The sequence below is a fragment of the Anguilla rostrata genome, chromosome 2 (assembly GCF_018555375.3).
Source record: "Anguilla rostrata isolate EN2019 chromosome 2, ASM1855537v3, whole genome shotgun sequence".
Taxonomy (NCBI): Eukaryota; Metazoa; Chordata; class Actinopteri; order Anguilliformes; family Anguillidae; genus Anguilla; species Anguilla rostrata.
The window spans coordinates 54,997,723-55,021,753 of NC_057934.1; the positions used below are offsets into that span (position 1 = coordinate 54,997,723).

Sequence of the window (24,031 nt, forward strand, 5' to 3'; positions counted from 1 at the left end):
GAAAATTAATAAAGTCGTGTCGAAGCTGTAACGTCAGCATCAGAAATCATATTCAGCACTTTGGAGAGCGCCTCGCATGAAACAGACATTCCCTATATATATCCCTATGTATATATAAATTTGAAAAGGGTTAGTTTTTAATTTAAAAAAAATTCACGAATACATATATATTTTCGTTGTGTAATGTCATTATGTTCAATTAATATATCTAAGCATGCAACATTGACACATTATCATAATCATCTCAACTGCTTTATGAATGAAATGACGTGATTGACGTCGAAAAGAACAATTGCATAATCATACAGTATGTTACACTGCCCAGGCTCTAGAGAAACCAAGCAGCACGAGGGGGGAATTTTGATTCATTTACCTCACAGGCCTTCCTCAACATATTTAAAGGCATTGCTTGATTGGACATACAATCATGGACCAACAGAACTGTTACATGTTATAGGGAGCATGACATGTCACTTGCAGAAAATCGGTAACTCGATTCTGAATCCCAACAGCTACAGTTAAATAGCAAGGCCCATCAACATATAATAAAGCATAACTGAAAACAGAAAGTAGGTAGTTGATCAATAATCTGTCTTTTTCCTCTTGTCCGTGTTCTGTTTATATTGAAAAGGAATGACAATGAAGTTATACGAGGATGCTTTATCGTAGTTGCACCAATAAGCCTCATAGATAATGAAGTGTTGATCTTTCCTGTGATGTTAAACTACAGCCGTCAGAGCAATATCACATATCAGCACCCCATGAGACCAATAGGATGCTGATATACAAATGCTCTAGACTAGTCAATGGCTGTGAGTGCGCACTCATACTTACACTTTATATTGGCAAATGACATTTCAGGACCACAACTGCCCTGCAGAAATAGTGACTATTCATAAATGCCAGACGTGCGATAATTCATTTACTTTCATTTTAATGACCCAGAACTGACAAAGTAATGAAATGTACTAATAAGCTCAAAACCCAAACTTACTCATCAGCAGTGACATTCCATTCCAAGTGGCTGAGGGTGGAAGGAGAAATTGATCCACTTGAATTGCAGCTGTCTTCATAACATTGAGCCTATACACATTATTTATTTTGGATAAAACCAATTGTTAGCCAGAAAGATAAGCATCAATTGGTATTTGTTATATTCCTTTCAGGAGCAATGGGAGTCTGGCAGGGTCAACAAAAAGTAAATAAATAACAAGTAAGGCTAAATAAATAAGGCTGTTGTGGTTCGGTCCAGTTGGCTCACCAACTCCATATAACTGTTAAAGAACATGTTCACACATTGCCCCCCAGTGGCCACAGAAAATATTGCTAATTGTAAAAACCTCTCGTTAATATACATATTTCACATAAAGCAGGCGTCTCAGAATCCTCGTCTTTCTTTGACATACATTCTCATAAATGAGAAAGTCTGAAGGGCTCAAAAATGAGAAAGTATGTCGGAAGACAATTTCAAAAAGTGAATTACCAAAATGAAAACAGTGGCGCACGGAGAAGTCCTTAGTTTGTACCGAGCAAACGGTGGGCCATCTTTGATATATTAAGCTTTTGCCACAACTAGTCGGCAGACTGGGGAATACGTCCGCTATTTCAGTAAATACCACAAACAAAAATGGCTTTGTAGTGGTTTGAAACTTTAAACACAATGTAAATTGCCAATTAGGCTGGTGAAATAATACAGTTGAAAAGACTCTAATCTCAACTGCATTCTCGGTCGAAGAGTTGGCTATCACACTATAAACACAGACTTCCGCTCCTATGGCGAGTATGGTATACTTACATCCGCTGTCGTACCTGGGATACTTCCATTCACGCGACTATCACGTCGCCCCTGTAACCCAAGTAATAATTTTAATTCTGATTTAGCCAATAGGTTCGGAGATGGCAAAATCCAGTCCTAGAGGCCAACAGTCTCTGCTGGTTTTTGTGGTTTCCTTTCAATCAATAGCCAATTTAAGCATATGAAACAAGGTGTGCACTCTTTTGCCAATCAATGACTTAAATTAAGAACTTAAATGCAAGAACATTGAAAACCAGCAGATTTGAAACTAGGATTTGAGTTTGAAATCCCCAATTTACAGTGACTGAGTGGACTGTCCTAACTATGCAGTGTGTGAACAGAGTACATGACAAAGTGTATGAACATGTACAAGTTTAAGAAAAGACCACTCAAAAACTGTTGTAGTTTATGATTTTACTATTCCATCAGTCAACCACAAACTGAAATTTAAGTGACGGTAAACTTGCAGGACTCCTCTACTGAAGCATTAAGGTTAAGGGGCTGTTTAAAACCATGTTACCATGGATTCAGGATACCACCACGCAGGGGTTTGCCTTATCCCCCTAACATCAGCACATGGCAAAACTATGAGAGGAAGCAATGTGGCGAAAGAAAATCTTTTCTTTTCTCTTCACTAGGTAATGCATGTTCTGGTACCGGCAGGTGGAACTTTCTGTTCCAGAATACCTGTGGATTTATGCATGTGTGTGCTTGTGTGATTCACTTGGCTGAAACAACTATCATTTTAAAAAGGTCACTTTAATCCATGCTGAAAAGTGGCTCAAAAACAAGTTACACATGTGCAACGTTTGCTGACCAAGATTAAATTCAATAGATCACACAGCAATGTGGTGAACTTTCACATAACAAGAAAAAGGCATACTTGCATTACGTTGTGGGATTTCCCATATTGTACTGCTAAAGATATGTTAAAAAAAAAAAAAAAAAAACATTGTCTTCATTTATTTGAGCTTTTGACATGACAGCTTTTAAATTGCAGTCTCAGCTTACATTTGCCTAAAAACAACTTCTGCAAACAAAACACTAAGATGCGTAAAGGCTTGTAAACATAGAACATATGGGGCGGTTTTTATTAAACCTAACCCTTGACCTACCAGACTGTACGTCTGCTTAGATGCCAGCCAAGTCAGCCAGAGGAATTCATCATCTGAAAGTCAGAACTTGTAAAAACCAATTCCCAAAGTGGTTGTGTCATTAATGACCTAACTTCTGCGGCCAATTGTTCCTTAGCAATTCAGTCAGGCACTTTCTCTGTGCCAAAGCAGCGACTGGCACTGCAAAAGTGGACGGTAAAATCAAAGGTGCCTATTAAACATAAAGCAGAAAATAAATCATGAGAGAACCAGGTCAGACCTGGGAAATTTATATGAGGGAAAACCTTTTCAAATCCGATCAATTTTTACTAAACGTGTACAATGACATCTTTGCCGTCACCCTGTCCAGCTGTGTGTGTAACGTCAGTGCAAACAGGGCTACAGTTTTACAACAGCACATGGGGACCACCATTAATGAGGGGCCACTGTCCTGTGATGTCTCACCCATGGTTTCAGGTTCCTGTCTGAACTCCTGCCACTAACCTTCTGAGTGAAGGCCCATCATACAGTAAAGTGCACTTCTTCCACCAGTATCTAATTTTATTATAAGGCTCGAAACAATGAGCGTGAAAAAAACAAGCAAACAAACAAAAAAAACCTTTCCCGTCTACATCAAATGTGTTATGCATGTATAAATTTGACCAGTTTTAACTTCTTTGACTAAAAAAAGGTCTTTTTCAGTTCTCGTGTCCGTAACATTTCTCGCAATGTTCAACAATAAAAACCGGAGCCCTCGCCTTTGAGTTTGATCCAGGAGGCCTCTGGCGAGGCCTGTGTTCTAGTAGACTTTGTGTTTCGCAGCAGTGGCAAGTCCAAAGAATGAAAACAAAAGTCTAAACACTTCTGTGCAAAATTCCAGAGCTTCTCCTCAGCGTCCTCACACAGCGTCCTCACACGGGCTCTCCTGACCGCACTGCTGTGGTCAGTACTGACCGGAGCCTCTGGCCTGTCCCCGGCCCCGCCTGCGTCTCTCAGTACCGTCCCTGAGGCCTCGCTCCGAGCACTCGAGCCTGCGAGAGGTTTCCCTTTCAGCGTCTCCGTTCCCGCCAGCTCTGCCGGGGGGAGGGGGGCGGTGCTTCCGCGGGGCTACCTGATGCGGCCGTTGCTTCGGACGGGCCGCAGTTCGGACTTGGGGTCGGGAGACAGGGAGCTCCAGCTGGACGTGTTGCACTGGACCAGGGCGGGGCAGGGCGATGGCTGGGTGCTGCAGATGTCTCCCGTCACCCAGAAGGCCCCGACACTCGCGTCAATCCAGTCCTCAAGGGCCTTGCCCACCAGCTGGGCCTTCTTCTGGGCCTCCTCCAGGGCCTGTTCCCCCTTGGTGAGCTTCAGCACCGGGCTCAGCTGCTGGAAGCCTTGCTCCATGTACAGGTTGCCAGGAGGACCAGCATGCAGCCAGCTGTCCTCATCTGAAGAGACAGATAATAGCATGTTAGACACCAAACAGGCAGAGCATAAAAGTACATAGTGATGAGTGTGTTAAAGTCAGAGAAAGATTATCACACTCTTCAGGCTTAAAGTCAGAGAAAGAGTCTGGACATTGTGTGAAATAATGCAATGGGCCTTGCTACAATGTTTTTAAACACTAACAGTGGGGAGGCTGACCAATCAAGAGCAGTTTGGAAAGTACAGACACTGTATCCTCAAGCTTAGACATTTATCACAGGGGATCCAGGGAAAGACCCCACTTCGGAAGAATGGCTTGCTACAGGCCCTTGGGTGGTGGGATATGGTAACAGGAAGTAAGAGCTTGTTTCACTTCCTCCCAGGATGTTTATTCCACATGAACCCTATGACCCTCAGTGATGGTGGCGGCTGATTGACAGCAGGTCGGGGAGGGGGGGGCTTCACCTTTGTTGAACGGCTGTCGGCCTTTGAAAGCCAGGGGCGTGACCAGGAAGCGGGTCTCGGCCACGGTCTCCCACAGCCGCAGCACTCTGACGGTCCAGGCTCCGGGCCGCAGGGGGCGCTGCAGAGGCGGCTTGTACTGCGTGAACTCCGCCTCCACGTCCACGCTGATGTCATAGGAGGCTGCCACCACCAGCGCCGGGTCGATCCAGACTATGGTGGCCGTCAGGTTGGGCCCCCTTGCCCACTTCTGCACTGCCACCGGCTCATCCAGGGGGCCCATCACCCCCCCAAAGGTCCGGAAAATCCGCTCCTTGGGGTCCCACCCTGTTCCCACCTGGCATTGAGGAAAACGCAAAAACAAATTGCTTTGGAATTACCAAAGACATGGCAGACAGGCTCTTAAAAACAACTGATGAACTGATAATGAAGCATTCTGCATAGAAATCGGTATGCGAGTATGAATCCAATGTTGACTCATTACTGCGTTCAATATAAACAGGCCACTTCATGCGCATGCCATGACTTTTCAGAAACATATCCAATAAATAACACCAACATGACTCAAACAGCATCACACTTATTAAGCATAATTCCAGATGACAGTTTTAAACTCCGACTTAATTTTTCCATTTAATTAGTAGCATTCAATTTAATTCATGCATGAAACTTGATTTATCATTCTCAATGGAAAAATAACATCACCCACATAAAGTAGTGACATTTCCTAATGTGTGTGCTGAGTCTATAATCCAGTAACAGCCTCTGCCTCCCCTTCCCATGTGGTCATTCTCACCTCCAGGTTTTTGAGCCTCTCAAATTCATGCAGGTTGCTCTCCAGCTGCAGGGTGGTCTGAGGGACTGCCCAGACCTCCAGGGTCTGTCTCGTCTTTGTCCCCGAAATCTGAACTTCCTGCTTCACTAGGTAGCCCTGGAAACGGTCGTCGTAGAAATACAGATGCACTGAAAGTGGGTAGCCAATGGGCTCGTACCTGGATCGAAATGGAGAGAATGCAAAATTTTAGAATACTTCTGTAAATCGAAGAAACAACAACAGGTTAAAAAATTGAGAAAAGTTAAATTCCTCTCCAGTTTTCTACGACTTGCATGCAAACAACAAGCTCAAATTTGCTTCCGATTTGGAAATAATGACAAATCCCTGAATGACAGTGCGGCATCGGTGTGGAACGCTACATTACTGCTTCCATTACATTACATTACATTATAGGCATTTAGCAGATGCTCTTATCCAGAGCGACGTACAACAAGTGCATAGGTTCATGATGTAGAGGTGCAAAAGAAACACTAGAGTGAACCCTACCATTAACCCTACAGCTGTCTCTAGACCAGTTGTGGTAGGTGAGAGTTGAGTTCATGTTGCCTACGACCCCCACAGCGGAGGTTAGTGAATGTCTGTGATGCGAGCACCGTGGAGGCGGAGTCTCACCTGCAGGCCTCTTTGCTGCCCTGAGCAGCCCCCTGGCTCCGCAGCCCGAGGCGGAAGAAGGCGGAGTAGGAAGTGAGGGCCACGTCGCTGAGCGAGCTCACCCCATCCGCCCTCTCAAACAGGCTCTCCCAGTAGGCCTTCAGTGCGGGGGTGCCGGGGGGGTAGTGGCCGTACAGGTGGGCGTCCAGGATGTTGATGGCCTCCTGGTTCACTGTCGACTCAAACTTGCGGGCGAAGAACGTGGGTCGGGTCAGTTGCTGCAGAGGAGAGGAAACAACAGTCAGCACATTTTGAAGATGAAACTCAAATTTGTAACTGCACAACTGACCCTCCAGAGAGCCTTTGTGCTTAGTTACTTGTGCCAAGTGTGTCAAGCCTCGGAGAGCAACTTTATACAATCACAGATACAATTAAGCACAAAAAGCTATTGTTCATCATAAGACATTCAGGTACACCGTGGTCATGTTACATGATTGATGTCATTGTTGCTTTCCTTATCAGGGGCTCATGCCAAATTCATCCCCTTCCCTTTGGTACATCATTGGGAAAGTAATATTAAACAAGATTTATTATATAGCCAATGCTTGATAAGTTAATGCTCTCCATGCTTTGACGTTAAATTGTGACATCAACAGCGGTTAGCAAAAACTTAAATGCAAACGAGCAATCTAACCGTCAAAACAAAGTGTCAAATCTGTTGATCTGACTGGTAATAATTTTTCAGAATAATGGCAAAAAACTTTCAAAACTGGAAATCTGGATCCAAGCGAACATGGACTCTGTACTGTAATGCATGCAAGTCAAACCGCAGAAGGAACGTTGACTGCCTTCTGATACCTGGATTCTGATCAGGTCGCTTGGTTTGAAGTCGTTGGGCGAGCAGCCGCACCAGTCCACGATGTGCTTGTACTGACACTTGCAGCCCAGCTTGCGGTTCCAGTTGGTGACTCGCAGGTTGTTGTCCACCAGAGTGTCACACATGTGGCTGTTGCCTAGCACTGTGTGGAAGAAAGACTGGGAGACAGAACATTGAACATTAGAAAGGGTTCAACATTCCAAGAACCCAAGTCCCCACATTCAGCAACAATCTTCCTATACAAGCTGAGAATTCAAACAGCAGGAAAACAAGATGAGCACTGAAAGCTAGTGCAATTTCATTTCTCAATGTAACACATTTGAAAACCGAAAAAGACGCGGTGATATTTCGGCTGTGAATGAGAGAACAAGGCCGGGCTGACAAAAAGGGCGGAGTGGCCGAGCCGGTTGAGTACCTCAGCGGGGAGCAGGGTGTACGTGTAGAACTGCTTTAACCCCGACACCAGCTGGTCCGGCGAGTTCATGACGTACTCGATGAAACGGCGGCTGAGGGCGAACCAGTCGGATCCGCCCGACACGTCCAGGCCCTGGGGAATAACCCGCTCACCCAGCCTCCACATGTGGGAGTCGCACTCGTGAAAGAGCCGGTCTAGACCCTGCTTCTTGATGAACCTGCCACAGAGTTATAGAGAATTATCACCCTGTGGCAATATTAGTTCGCGGTAAAGTTTCAATAGTTAGCCAACAGTGTTGCACGTACTGTCCATTATAATACACAGGCACACACACGTACATATACTCGCACACACACTTCCTGTATTATACCATGCCTGTTTTGTTTAATCATAAGGATTTGTTGTTGGGTGTGACGTATATTTATCAGCCAAGACAGACAATGTTTTTGAAACACATTTCTCAGAATTAGGGTGCCAACGTGACAGGTTTTATCATACCTTGCATTTTCTCTTCCGTGAGACTTCAGAAAGTTTTTGTCTCTGTACTGTGAGAGAAAAGCCACTAATTCTTCATTGGTCCTGTTTAGACACACAGGGAATAAAGAAACAAACATAAAATGTGATATCAGCCAAACACACAGTGGAAGTGGCAGTGGAAATGTGCTGACTTCTGCCTGGACTGAATTAAATGCTTTCCTCTGGTTATTGCCTTTACTGTTATGAGCCATTCAGTACACATTTATTTATAAACAGCAGATGCTCTTAGGACTGGCTGCTGTGCAGGAAAAGGCTCGTAGAGTCCACTGAAATCTGTCTGTACCTGATTGGAATAATATAGCTATTTCAAGCATATCCCTGTATCAGGTGCTGAAGCAATGCTTACAGTGCAGAATTATTACAGCTAACAGAACTCTAATAAAACAGATGGCTATCTATATGGCTATCTAGTGTGCAGCTAATTTTTACTTTATTGAAAATTAACTATTTTTTCTGCCATTTTTTCCCACAAAAACACGTATTAGTATAAAATTGTATATCTGATGTGCTTAAAAGTGTACAGTACAACAGCATATCAAGTTATGGCTACACAGTCTGTAACAATCAGCAATATAAAATCAGTAAAAACCAAATCAGTAGCAATAAATATTACTATGCTGCAAGAAAAAAAAACTGATTACATCTAAGGATAACTTTACTAACCAAAATGCATGCTAAAACTACAGGCAGTGCACAGATACACATATTTTACTATTGCTCCAGCTCCAGTGCTCCTGTGTGGAGGTGGGGTGCAGGCACCTTGTGGGGAAGTCAGTGGCACTGAGGTTGATGAAGAAGTCCCACTTCCAGTCCAGCATGGACAGCAGGTCCTGCATGCTGCGTAGGTAGGTCTTCAGCAGGCTGGCCCCGCCCCATATGGTCACCATGCGCCAGGGCGTGGTCCGCACGTTGGGGTAGAGCTTGGCCATCTGCTCAACCTCGCGATGCAGGTAGTTGGAGCGCTGGGAGGAAGGAGGTAATGACCACGCATGTGACAACGCATTTAGCCAATCTGTTTAAAACAGAGCCATCACTGAGACAGTACTGAAGTATGCTGATAGCATGCCATTATTTCTGTCAAAATGTCTGCAAAAGGGGATACGTCTCTACTCTTTGTGAAACACGTTCCTAATATAACAGCATTTCCATTTTCCATTACTCTGGTTCGTCACAAATAATTTTAGGGCCCGATTGCTAAAGAAATCACCATATATGATTATTCTCTCATTTATTTTTTCTTCTAATGTTTTAGAAAAAAAGACCTAGTTTCTCAAAACCTCATTAAATTTCCTAGGCCACAAAATCATTTCTGCTTGTAGCTATATTTGTAATTATTTTTGCAAGAATGTCTTTTAAGCAGGATGATAACTAGATTTGCAGCAAAAATGCTCAATAACTTTGAACAATTCTTTTGGGAAATATTCCCATGGCAACAGCACATGAATACAAGCAAAACATTTCTAGGTTAATATTCAGTTGAATAGTAGTGAAGCACTGATGAAAGATTCTGTTTGAAATGTTTTCTGTGTCCTGGGAACCTTTTTCATTTTCCCCTACTAAGTCCTACAATAAATGTTTCAAGGAGAAAATTCTAAATTGATTGTGAGGTTTATGGTCTCTTTTGAGGCACAGTGGACTATTCTGCCAGAATAAACACAATCAACTAAACAGAATCATCCACATGGAAACAATCACGACTTAAAACCTAGTTTGTACGTTCTGTAGTAAACCACCAAGTTTCCATCACGCATAATTTGCAATGATGATATTACTGTAGACTGCTGTTAAATGTTTATAATAGGAATTTGAAGTGGCATGTACAATGAAAGTCATCTGCACTGGTATGTGAAAATGAGGAAATATTTAAAAATGATGGTAATTATGAACAGATTATGAACAATTACAATATTTAACAACACTGAGTAGCTTGCCAACAGTTGGAATTTTACACAAAATTAAAATTTGATGGTGCTCAACCAAATGATGAAATTACAAGAACAAAGTGTTCCTTAGTCAATAATCATTGATGGGCTATGAGCAAGATAAAGATAAACCTTTAATCTTAAAGCTTATAACTGAGGTACATGCTTTTGTCGTGTTTCTGCACGTCACATTACATGATTTTCATTACAACAAAATTAGGATACATTAAAAGATTCTAATTATAACAATAAGAGATGGAATGTAGGATAAAACCTATTATTTTCCACAGTACGTTAAACGAACTGTCAATAATCTATTTACAGACCATTTCTAGTCTTCTATTCAGGGCTCAGGGCACCACTGATCTAAAGAAAATGGAGTACAAAGGGAACGGGCGTTTCTCTGCCAGCTTTCACACAGCGAGGGCAAGAAGAGATGCCACACAGGCAAACAAAACAGAAAGTAGGACAGGAAACGGAAGAAACTGAGCCACGTATGTAAAATGTTAAAGGAAATGACAAGAAGAGTTGCCACACAGGCAAACAAAACAAAGTAGGACAGGAAACGGAAGAAACTGAGCCACGTATGTAAAATGTTAAAGGAGATGACAGAGACTGAGCGTTGCAGTCTGAAATCCCTCCCGCCCTCCGTGCCTGACACAGTCGGCTACGCGGCTAACTGTGCATTTGCTGCGGCTCACAAAGAAGCTCCCCTTCCCTTGATGCCTTTCTCCAGCTCTTTAAAACGCTTTCACGAGAAAAATTCCAACGGTGTGACTCACAAACCCGTCTCTGCCGCCTAGGTGGGCACACGGATATCATTTATTTAAATCCGTTTCCATCCGGCTGCTGCTTCAGTGCTAGCCGAATCCTGAGGCTGCAGCCACTGCTAATCTCTTTACAATGAGGGATATATGACATGGAACACTGCTGTCAGTTGATGGGTTTGGAGTGTTTCTCCTCTCTGCAAGTAGTGGCACAATATGGTATCAGGCAACATTAAGGGCATAGGTTGTTTATGTACAAAATAGATGTCATTAGGGAACAAAGAGATAGGCCTTTGCAGATAGGATGGAAATGCGTTCCCAGTCAAGGCCCCAGAGGGTATTTAAACCAGGCTAGAAGACCAGTGTGGGGTGGGTTGCTGTACTGCAAACTTGTGTTATGTTGGAGTGACCTTCCCGCTGGCCAGTGTGATTACAATAAACTTTTACTTTCTTCAGTAAAGTGTTTGTTATCTTAGTGAGGTCCTGCATCGTCCTGACTTTGATTCCATGGGAAGAAGCTGGGTCCTAACACAGTGATGAGCTGATAAGCAGCTCCATTCGCTCAGCCCACAGTGCCCCCCGCCACTCTGTGGCGCCGTCCGTACCTTGTCCACATGGATGTAGTAGAAGTGGTCGCGGTGGTAAATGGCTTTGATGAGTCGCTGCAGTTGACGGATTGCGCGGCCGTGGACCACCAGCACAAAGGCCACCCGCACCGGGTTATCCACCTTGGACAGGTCAGCGTCCAGCTCGTCCGCCTGCAACACAGGGCTGGAGAGGGCTGTGCGGGCAGCCAGGAGAGAGAGGGACATACAATATAAACATCAGAATAAAAAATGAGTAAAAACCTATGAATGGGACTGTCCATGACCTCACACAACAGTTTTTTATCATTAAAAAAAAAAAGACTGCCATGTTTTCAATTCTCTCAGATTAACTTAGGTTTCCATACTTTCCATGTGAAATAATTCCTGTAGTTGCTCATTTGGTCCGTGGAATTAAGAATTTTTGTCAGTCGAAGAGAAAAATTAAAATCTTAAAATCACAGTTAAGCCACGTCTGATGGAACAGTAATGAACAATGACTCCACTGTAATAATGTTCTGTCATGGCAGGTTATTAATATACAACTATATAAAATACAGAGACAGTGGTCGGCTATGTGTACCTGCAGAGATCTGGCTAATGCGCGAACATAATACTGCTGGATGCAAATCTACTTTAAAAATACAGTAACAGTCATAGTGGCAATCACTGTCACAATCATTGTAACATGTCTTGTCGATGTCTTGAGAAGAGCTCAGGTTAAGAGGATGGATTTACTTCCGGTAATGCAGGTGTGGCATAGGCATGGCTCAATTCTGTGCCTAACTACACCCCTGTTTATATGCAGAAGTATGCGGCGCACACGTGAAGGCGAGGGTGCAGTCGCGGGCAGACGTGGCAGCTGGTCTCACCGTGCTGCGGGCAGAACTGAGGCAGCGACTGTGGCATGAGCTGCCCTTCCTGATGCTGGCACACGATGTTGGCGATCTCCTGCCTGCACTGGCGGGAGGTGGCGCGGTGGAGGGCCGACAGGGCGTCCTTGCCCGAGATCTCGCACTTGGGGACGAAGTCGCTGCTGGGGGCCTGGGGGGCGCCCTCCACGCTGCCCATGTCCCCCTGCGGGGCGGACAGGAACCTGGCCCCGGCCTCCCCGCCCTTCAGCTCGGTGAAGTTTCGGCTGCTGGAGGGGTCGTGCGGCAGGCCCTCGCCGGCCCCGCCCTGCCCCTGGGAGCCGCGGTCCTTGCCGCCGGCCTCAGCGCGGTGCTGCGGGCCCCGCCTCAGGGCGCTGGCCGCCGTGGCCCCCGGCCGCTCCCTCCCGGGCTTCCAGCGGCCGCGGCTCCTCCCCGCCGGCCCGCTCTGCCGCTCCCAGGACTCCGCCTCCTTCCGCGGGTTCCCGCTGTTGTTGTCGGGGAGCTTTGACCTTCGGTGCTTCTTCTGGGGGGACCAAAAAGCCACGTCAATGATCAAAGATCAATGCGTTTCCATAGCTTTTTTTCTTCTCTAATTAATTATATCATCACAAGACTATAAAAAGCCCGTGATGCTAGTTTAATGAACAGTGGCGATAAACTCAAAGGCGTGCTGGGGGCTGCTGGGTCAGGAAAGCTGGAGCCCAAAATGAAGCTGCAGCATTGGACATCTTCCCAAGGACATTCAATGGCAAACGTGGCACTACGAAAACACTGCCAAAGGTTTCCAGTCTCAGAAAATGATGCTGATAATCACCCAACCAAACAGCCCATTTGGCTGCAATAAATGTACTGTAATTAGTGTTTCCTAATGGGCCACACAGTAACAATCATGGATGTACGGACTTTCCTTACAACTGATAGGAGAGATGACAGAAGTTCGGAGTCACTTGGCTCACTTGAATAAACATAGGTGTGTGTGTGTGCGTGTGTGTGCACACACACACCTTTTTTTTGTGTGTGTGTGTGTGTGTGTGTGTGTGTGTAAAACCTCAAGCAGAACTATAGGTCAAGCCAAAAGCAGGCCTCATTTGCATAAAATGCAAATACAGCAGCTGACCTGTGTGACCTGTGAAACTGCTTAGTCAGCAGGAGCCTGGTAGGATAAAACCAGAAAAATCTTTTGAAAACCCTTGGGGAAATCACTAAAAGTGAGTTAAGACTTTTTGTTTAGTTTGAGCTTGTCTGCCATTTACAGGTGATTACCTTGGGGAAAGACAGTGAAATATGCAAGGTGATGAAAAAAATATAAAATAACATTTCCATTCTCAGTTGCTGGTCTTTTTCAATCTTTGCAACCCATTTCAAAGAAGTGAAATGCAGGTGTACCCCAAAAACCAGTATCCAACAATGCCGTGCTTCAATAGACTGCATGAGCAGGACTGCACATCCAAGTGGTGGCCATGATTATTTAGGTACCAATAATTAATTTACAAATACACTTGAACCATTGCTGAAGACCAACATGTCTTGTCCAAATCTTCAAATCTGTGGCCAACAGTTTACTAGAAGTTGACAAGAATCCATTATTATTCTTTCCATTTTTTCTGCCGTTTCACTAAGTTTTAACACAACGGTAGCATTATTTTAGCAGAGTCTACAGTTCAACGTTTCTCAAAATACTCAGTAAGCTAGCCTGTGGGATCTGGAGAAGCTGCTGACTAGGAAGGGACAATCAATCCTATCAAAACAGACTAATAATAAGAACACTGCAACGCTCAGTCGTGCTATTAGTGAAAATGTGCTTTTATAGAAACAGCACACTGCTACAGTACAGGGATAACGCTTTGACCTGGTTTTCAATGTGTGCACAGGGTACATACATTGGCGTACACTTTGGACTTTGCTAGATTGTTTGTTGATTAATGCAGATCCACCTTCCTGTTTATTTTAATGGACACAATCAAAAAAACAGCCCTCCCTCTGAAATAAACTGAAATAACACCACAGGCTGCAATGCAAGTATTTTCCTTTTTCCACTGAAATGTCAAAAGCAATTGAAAAATGTTAATATCTCTCCTAATGGCCAAGTCTGCTATTCAGTCCATCAGTCTATGGCATATGAATCAAGGGTACCCTATCCAAAAAGGCACTGCAGCAAGTGGAGTACCAAGAGCTGAGATAAGTGGGAATTAGCATAAACAGGGGGCAGCGGGAGGACTGGAGGCTTGCCATGCCTAGAGAAGCTAAAAAAAAAAAAACTCTGGGAGCAAATGGCCTTATCAGCACCAAATCCCGCAGCTTCAGAAACACAGCGCTATTAATTATCCCTGCAGTGGCTGGGCCTGTCAGTTAAATTTAGCAGAAGTACCCCCTTCCCCCCCCCCCCTCCTCAGGCCCTCCACCACTGCCACGGAGGGCCACCTAATCTCTAGTCTGCCCCACTCTGCGAAAATGACGCCGACCTTTTCGACTGCCCGCACATATTTCCCCAGCCATTCTCCAGATTCAGCTCTCAACATCATTAAGCACAGTACATACTTCAGTGTAATTACACTCGCCACATACACCCTGCTTCTGTTTTTCCAGCCTGCGAATGAGAGGTCTTAGAAAGGGGCCTATTCCACTGTTTTCTACCACGGCCATGAACACCACACTGGCACATTCACTCCACGAGCTCGTAGCCCATTTAAAATGGGAGCATGACCAATGTTTTACACCACCCATACCTCGCTCTGGAACCTTTAAAGTAAATAATCGGGGCCTCAAAATACCATTTCCCCACGTATAAAAAACCCCCCACATTTCTTAGGTTGCTGTTTTAACCGCACTTTGACCGCTGTCACACACCATTACTCGCCATCTCAATCGAGCACTGGAAGACTGAACCACATCCAAGGCGCAGCTGTCCTGGGGGGCAGAGGCCAAACCTCTCCAGCAGTACTGCTGAGGGAAATAGGCACAGACTGGGAAAGGAAAGAGGCACAGACCGGGCCCTCTCAGCGGCCATCAGACAAACACCAGACGACGCAATAAGCTCCATGACTCTGCGGACTACTGGGCCAATGTCTGGAACGATGAAGGAAAGCAAACCACAACAGGAAATGGAGTCCATTTTTAAACATAATGGCCACAGGGAACTGCCCTTCATGTGGACACGATTCTCACTTTTTCGTAGGCCAAGCTTAGTCATAAGTACTGTAAAAGCTGCCATTTAAAATAAGCTGCATCTCATACAGCCAAAATGTGAGTAAGCCCAATGCCATTATGCTGCTATACTTATTTGAGATTTCCTGGAAGACAGGGACAATGCAGTACTGTGTGTCAGTTTAATGGCCATGTTCTTCAGGTATGTTCTCACAGTTGAAAGGTTCAATAGACTTCGACAGGGAACACCAAGCATGATTACAATTATACAGTGGAAATCTACAAAAAAAAACATATTATAGTATTCAGAGACAAATCAGAGCAACCAGTGCGACTCTGAAACAGACTCTCAAAGACAACCAAGCAATAAGGCACCACATCACACCAAGGTGATGTCACATTGTAGGGACGCAACAACACACAAAGCACAGTAATGAAGTCATTCAGAACAACCCTGTCTTGCAGTGTATTGTAGTACTGTACAGGCCTAACATACTGTCATGTACTGCACACCCTGTTCCAACTGCCGGGGAGGCTGCTCTGTACAGTGTCACATTCCTAACTGTTCTTTTGCCCAGATTCATCACTCATCCCTACAGTCATCTAGCTCACCAGCCTCCATCCACACTGGAAGGGCTGCGGAGCCCCCATCGTCTGAGATGACAGGGCTGATAAACGCATGCCAGGGTGACGGTGCATTCCTGTGCAGCCATCTCAGTGCTTCGCGCTCACACGTTAGCGTACCTGCGGGCTGTGGCCCTCACATTCTCATTATCCTACAGGTAACCCACTTACTGGAAGTATAAACTTTGTTTTTCTTTTGGAGCTGAATCTTTGTTTTTTTCATCTTCTGATAAGAGTGGCTGGGCTACCAGCAGTTTAAATTACACCCACGTGAGAACCTAAATGCCTTCATAGACTTGTTCGGCGCAATGACTACTAGCAGTAGGTTTGATACAAAGTGTTAAACAAGATTCGATATTGCAGAAAGCCAATTAATTAATGGAAGTTGGCATGATCAGCGTTTTATCAGGCAAAGAAGGAAAAAGTAGGCGGGGAATGGAGGGCTCATACTCACTCCAAAACTTCAAAGGGGCCTGAATGTCAGCCATGCCAAAGCCTTTTTCTCTGTGTATTACAGCACACTGAGTGACACTCACTGGAGCATGCTGGTCCAGATATGCCACACTCCCTTCTGGGGCTAGAAACTTCAATATATGCTCTTCTGTGCAGTATCTGCCTGCTTTTCAAACTAACCGCATGCAGACAGTGGGTCTCATGGGGGCAGGACCAAACTGACATGACAAAACCATGACAGCTAGCCACTATTTCCACAGTCACATAGCTGCATTTGGAACAGTCAATACTTTGGGCTGGTTTAAAAATGTTTCGGGAGGGTTTTGGCACAGTGGTTTAAAAAAAGGCTTGAAGCCCTGACAAGGTATGGGAAAGTCCTCGGTTGACTGCTATCTGTTTTCTGCCCAAGAGATGGAATTAACTTGGACTCACCCCCCAAAATCAGTCTACCTGCCACTGTGTGTTCCCTTAAAATTAAAACTGGCACGAGTAGTTTAGCACAACAGGTACACTTTTGCGTTACTCAAAGGCCCATCATTAGAAGTCTACAGAATATCCTGTTTATCTTGTGGGGAACGTTGTACACGTCCACTGCCCTTAACAGCAGCATCCCATAATTCATACTCTCCAAAGCACTCCAACATCTCTTCTCTTTTCCTTTTCAAAGTTTTGATGCAAGTGACACATCAATTAGGGCAGCAAATGCAGAAACATATCTGATCATGCACTTTCGTTTTAATGAGCATAACATTAGCTAAATGTAACATTCAACATTACTGTATATATGCATGTAGCTACTGTAGTTATAAAGCTGTATTATAGTAGCATGATGTCCTAATGATATCTGGTGCCAGCAAAAATTAGCCAGTAGTAGGCTACAGGACAAGAATTACCCTAAAATTTTATTTGAAGTAATGTTCACTGGATATTACTGTCAAGGAAGGTGTCGCAAAGCTACAAACTACTGCAGGCAATTCCTGCCCAGTATTACATTTTTAAAACTCATTTTTATGGTGCGTCATTAAAATTTGGGTGCTTTATATGAGCCCAACCCATTGTGAAACCAGAGCATGAATGTTGATTTTTTTTAAATGTAAAAAAAAAAAAAAAAAATATCAAGATGCAGATCCTACATCATGGTCCAAATAGCGTTAACAATGCCAGTATATCAGACGGTTTCTCTGTTTCCATAGTTAATTTATGGATAATCATAGCTGACCCATGCAGCCTGTGCAGGAGAGAAGAGAAGCAGTCACATTCGCCTGATGGACACAAGAAGATTGGAACGAATGTGTAAACCGAACTCGCTTGGTATATTTCAGCAGTCCAAAACAGAACGTTCATCTGTGAGGACAACAGTGCATGTTCACATAGGGGGTTGAGGGTCCATTGACTCAGTGTACAATAAACCAATAGCTGTTGGGGAACAATCTATCGGGGGCTAACAACCAAAATCTTGCATATCGCTGGAGTTTGTATTAAACCCAGACAGGTTCTTAGCATAAATGTGTGATGTGCAAATGCTGTAGGCATATATGAATGCCCTCTGAGCAGATGGATCAGATTCCTAAGCTTGGATGCCCCACATCACCCTTGCCCCATTAAGTGCTTCTGTGAAAATGGAAGCACTGAGAGGGCCTAACCAAGATGGGGGCAACTATTATACTTTATGAGTTGGGTGATATCACCTACTGGTTGAGCTAAATGGCTGTACTGATAAAAAAAAATACCAGAGATGAAAGTCCAGACAATTCCAGACATGGAAGTCAAATGTTACAGAGAACTCAGTTATTTGGTCGCAGAAGTACGGATACTTACACAGTAGGCCTAGTCTATATCATATAGCCTAAATTTAATACCCTGGAGATCACTGATAAATAATAGCCACCAGGGTGAAAGCACCCAAGAGCACATTCTTCACACTCGCACAAACTTGCTGCCTGACATAATTCTGAACATTGGCCCCCAACGCTAATCAGAGCGTGCAGCTGTTATGTGTGTCGCTTATGGGGCACCTCCATGTTTAAGTGTTTTAATTTGTTTACGAGGCCGTGTTTCAGCCCAATACAGATGGCTACAATAGATGGGAGTGGAGGAGGAAGAGAGCAAGCCATCTGAAGGTCAATTAGGCTGACACAATTGCAAAAATACCTGATTAACCCAGATGATCTCTGTAGGCAGCTATGGCAAAATTAATCTGCACTACAAATTCAAATATTTACAGAACATCTTTGGACACATATATATGTAGAAGAGTGGACAGCTGATGTAAAATTTCTACTGATCTTGTTTGCAGGTGTCTTAAAGCTTTCGCCTAAAGCAAGTGTAAAACGTGTGAGTTTGCTAGATTACATTGTGTCTAATCAGTTTTTAGTACCTTTTACATAACTTGATTGCCAGAAATATAATTAACATGTCATACAAGTAGCCTTGTAGTCAACAAAAATGTAATATTCTAAATTTAAGGGCAAATTCATTATTTTTTTATTGTTAAAGTGATGTTATTTTTCCAAATGAACTATAGTTACATACATGCAACCAAGCCACTCAATTGTGTAACCTACCGTAAAAGATAATTTGCCTGGCAAATGTGACCACCAAAACCCAAACAACAACAACAAAAAACTCTAGTCAAATCATATTTTGTGTACAGTCCTTTCATGCAAGTCCATTCTACAACACCTGCAGCCAATACTAAATGTCAGGAACTATAAGCCAGTTCACCTAATTAGAGTACAACTACAAATGTAGCCTGCCTGTTCGCTTTTCATTATTAATATCAGAGCTGCATAATAAAAGAATAGATTAGAAAATGTTCCAGGAATTTTGTCTTACACATTTTTATTTTTAGAGTGATTTAATGTCATTGGTCAAATCACCACATCTGGCCTACATCTAGCCTATATTTTGTTTGAATCTATCTTTTTTGCACCTGTTGATGGATCTCAGACATAACTCACCTCGTACCTCAAGTGTGAGCTGCAGTGCTTCCTGGCTAGAATGAATCCGTTACAGAATTAGTTTACCAGTAGAGATAGAACGTATATGCCTCTAACTGACTGTGCTTCCACATTAGCCCAAGCCCTCAGCCTGTTTTGGCACTACTACAGTTGGCACAAGGTTCAGATCTGAAACAAGGGTCCCCTGAAAAGGAAGCCAGATTGCTTTACCCTTTATAGCCTATATAAACAAGCCTGTGACTGGCACAGAGACCTGGTCTACATAAATTGTCCAGAGCTGGATGTTCACTGCTTCAAGACAAGGGAAACATGACTGTATGCCTAATTAAGGCAGAGGGCATGACAGCTATACCAATAGCAGCATCAGGTTCCTTCTATTAATTTCAACTGATTGCAATCTCCCTCATATAAAGGTGTATTCATGTAGACAGACTACAACAGGAGGTCAAGATCTGAAGAAACTAAATCCAAAGAGTCATAAAATTAGACAAAACTGCAAAGCATCCTTTTCATATGCCGTTCCTGGTTAAGGCAACATGACCTGCCTTCAGGATCTTATTGATGTGATCCAAATAGGGGTCTTTAAAGTTAATATAACTAAAATGTTGTCATTTTCAGGCTGCGCGCATACCTTAAAGGCAAAGCAACAACTGGAAACATTTAGCCTACTGCAAACCACAATCTTTAGCACATAGCCAGTAAGAACCACCACCACGTTAATTAGGCGGCTACTAGATCCTTATCACGATTATAACCGTTTTAAGCATGTCATTCTTATATTACATATTGTTGCAAGCAAATCATTAAACAACAATGACTAATCCCTTCCATTTGTAAAGGCAATGACTGTACTGACGAATGGGCTCCAGTTTTATCAATTCCCTTTCAAAAAGGAGGAAAGCTTCATCGGGAATACCAAAAAGCATAAATAACAATCTGAATATCTTCACTAATGTCACAAGTTCCCTGCTAAAGTAAAGTACTGTGTACTCACTTGAAAGTCCATTTAACTTGCCACGAGACAGTCACACGAATAATCAAATTGACAGCCCTTGTGGTAGCAAGCTAGCTAACGTTAACTAATGTCTATGAACTCCAACGAGCAGTATTTAGTTTCCGAATCTAATGTAAGACAGAAATCCCGTTACGAAATAATGTTGCAGTGTGCATTTTTCGCACGCACCATTTGAAAGACCTAACGTTAGATGGTACATGGTAAAAAGGGGTAACAGAAGCCGGCTAGCGAAGTATCAAGACAGCTATAAGCCAGGTCGGAGCCAGTTCTGGCAGCTATATTTGTAGGCACCTGTGAAACTAGCTCATTCATGTATTGTACGTGAAATCACAATAGATTCAGCACACAGATAACACACGGACACTTGTAGCTCTACCTAACAATCAGCTAGTTAACGAGCATGGCTATCTTGTTAGTTTGCAGCGACAATCCGAGATTGCCCTTCGCATATAAACATCAAGGTGGATAGTTGACCACCTTCCTTGTATATAGTTGACTAACCACATAGCTACAGTAGGTCGCATGTTTGAATTCTAACAACACATTCTACGGAACAATAATGCTAGCAATCTAGTTAACGTTAGCAAGATAACTACATGTGTAGCCAGCCAGCTAGTTGTTCAAGCAATGTTAGAATCACCGACGGATATGAACCATAGCCACAGCAATGTTGGGTCTTATATTAACACAATATATCCATAACGTGCCAACTCACCTCCACCTCCCCTTCCTCAAGAGTCCTCAGGCTCCACACCACTAGTCCCTGAATAAGAAGAATAGTAAGCGCGGCTGCGATCGCCAGTTTGTATCGGCGAAGAAGCTTCTGAACCCGTGTACTCGCCACCATTTTTTCAGTCCCAGCAATCACACGGGCGCGAGCCAGTAGGGCAGAAAAGGGGAAGGCGTAGGGGTATGGAGCGCGCACGTAATAGCATACGGAAGAACAACAGGCGTAAAAGGGATGTCAGCATACAAGGCTTCAAGAGCCAAACCATATTAATAAACCGAAGTCCGTAAAACGTTCCATTGTGTCATACAGACCACCTGGGCTCTTTGAATTTTCAAATTTATAAACTGGGTGCTCATAGTAAATTATAACGTGCGTAACTAACGTTTGCTACGTAGGCACTCTCTCTCCCTCTCTCTCTCTCTCTCTCGCTCGTGTGTGTAGGACAGGGAGGATACCAAATTCCAAAGAGACTGTGGGGATAGTCCACTTCCTTTTAAAAATATTATTTCAGTCTGAGTTACTTTTTTGCTTTAGACCATGAACCACTGGATGCCCTACCTACTATTACAAAGCAGGCAGGTCCTCAGAAACTTCTCAACATAACTAAATATATTTAGGGTTATTCCTCAGCACCATATCCATTTTAAGCACCCAGACATTCAAAACTGCAGATATAATTAACAAATGTTGAATAAACTAAATTCATAATCTGCCACATCCTACTGATTTGTAATTTGGTTCTGGTTTGGATTGTTGAGGAGCCTGGCCTCCATGAAAATTTGAGTGCCACAGGGCCCACGTGAGCGGGAAGCATGAGGACACGCTCAGTCAAAGGGGAGGTTAGTGCAGTGATCCTGTCTGTCAGATAGGGTGGCCTCACTTAAGAGAAGCATTGTAGTAGGACATTCCACTGCACCAGGGAGCCTGACCTTTTGGTGATGTGGTACCCTGTGTTGTGGAGTGGGACATCAGGATTCAGTTCCCACATCTGGCACGTGAGCTTTTCACGTCTGGTAAGGGAAGAAGCTTAGTTCCTGTATTGCAGGAATGGTGGAAAATCCATAACGGTAGACTTTTAGAGAAAAGCATTCAAAATGGCAGCTACCCATGATGGCAGTGATCCATAAAGTACTGATATTTTCCAGCGGAGGAAATTGATCACTACAGTAAGTCTTTAGTGTCAAAAAAAAAAAACTGTGATTTTTGCGAATTTCTGAATTTATATAAAAATATTGTACTGTATAGGGCTACCATGTGATCATGTGTTTGAATTAGGCCAGTACTATACAGTAGATTGTTACTCTTGATGTGAGTGCCAGTCTAGCCACCACATTTAATAAATTTAAGTCAAACCACTAGGGAGTTATTAGGATTTTTGTGATAGGCCACACCTACACTGTTTTTATTAGCTTACCTGCAGCTTTGTATTTTTGGAGTATTAACTTTCTTTACAATAAACTTTTGAGGACCTTCCAATGTTACATTACATTACATTACAGGCATTTAGCAGACGCTCTTATCCAGAGCGACTTACACAACTTTTACATAGCATTTTTACATTGTATCCATTTATACAGCTGGATATATACTGAAGCAATTTCGGTTAAGTACCTTGCTCAAGGGTACAACGGCAGTGTCCTACCTGGGAATCCAACCTACGACCTTTCGGTTACAAGCCCAGTTCCTTACCCACTGTGCTACACTCCGTCCTAATGTTCAGTGTCGATATGTCATGCAGTCTAGGAGGAGATGTCTTTTAAAGACTTTCCCAAAAAAATCAAAATGGCAGAAAAGACAATATGGCCGACATGATGGGTTCCATGGAATTATTTTTTTTTCAAGAGAACATTCATTTATAGGTGTTGGCTTCGTATCTCTATAACAAACATGGCAGGAGTAGCCTAATAATTTAGGATTTAAAAAAAGTTTTTTTAACATTTCATTGTCCGCTATAGAACTTGACAACTCATTTACCATTACACCTAATTTATGTATATTTCAAAATACACACAAACCTTAGATATGCAATCAGTTGGGTTATACTAACGTCATCATTAATAAAGAAACTTTTTTTTTTTAAATGGAAAGATCTAGTTCCACCAACAATAAACAATGGAGAATCTCTACTCATATTATTTAAATATCAAGAAATCTCTTGCTGAAGACAAATATAAATTAAACCAATTTAATAGCGTGAGAGGTAAAGTTGTCATACTGTCATGGTTTTGGGTGATAACACCATTTCTTTTCAATCCTACGTCATTCTTTCGTTTATTACGGCCATTGGTTTTTTTCTGCGCCTTTTCTTCAGTTATTACGGCCATTGGTTTTTCTGCGCATTTTCTTCAGTTATGACGGCCATTAAGTTTTCTTCATTTCCTTTATTGAATTATACGTGTGCAAATCTCTTTTTACAATTTGAACCTGTTAGCTTTCTATTTAAACCCCTAACCCTAACCGATAAACTGTGCTTCAGTGTCACTTACGTTACACGAGAGCCGGTAATCTGGCGGTAGCGGTATAGCTACAAAGTTAGCACAACAGTCTTTAGCTTAATGGGTTGTTGGCAACAAGTTGGTGCCACATCCTAAACTCAGAAATCTTTTAGGGTGTTACTTTTTCAGCCTCGGTTCGAGGTATGTTTTCTTTGAGTTACCCCGTTTTCTGCACAGGCAGTTTTGTTATTTTCAGAAAGTTCATACTCCTTAAGCTTAATTTATTTATTTTTATACCCAGTATGTGGGTCGTTTAGAACTTTTCTTTGAGATGCTCTCTCTTAGGAGTCCCCCCCCCCCCCCCAACCCTAACCCTAACCCTAACCCCCCCCCCCCCCCCGTCCTTGTCTCTTGACACTGGTTAATCTACCTCAGGTGAATAGTTTAAATAATCCTTGTTCAATTACGTTTGGTCTCCCAAAACCCCCACTCCCTCTCACATACCTCTCAAA

General features: G+C 43.3%; 1 protein-coding gene across 1 annotated transcript; it reads right to left on the bottom strand.

The window, feature by feature from the left end:
* Nucleotides 1–2,535: 2,535 nt before the first annotated feature.
* xylt2 (xylosyltransferase II) lies at nucleotides 2,536–21,374 on the bottom strand. Its single transcript, XM_064323197.1, has 11 exons — nucleotides 21,070–21,374; nucleotides 12,159–12,681; nucleotides 11,308–11,483; nucleotides 8,773–8,975; nucleotides 7,975–8,055; nucleotides 7,477–7,693; nucleotides 7,043–7,219; nucleotides 6,206–6,462; nucleotides 5,555–5,750; nucleotides 4,762–5,095; nucleotides 2,536–4,319 (listed from the first exon to the last, which is right to left on the bottom strand). The coding sequence occupies exons 1-11, from the start codon at nucleotides 21,199–21,201 to the stop codon at nucleotides 3,997–3,999; spliced, it is 2,619 nt and encodes an 872-aa protein (XP_064179267.1). The 5' UTR covers nucleotides 21,202–21,374; the 3' UTR covers nucleotides 2,536–3,996.
* Between the last annotated feature and the right edge of the window lie 2,657 nt (nucleotides 21,375–24,031).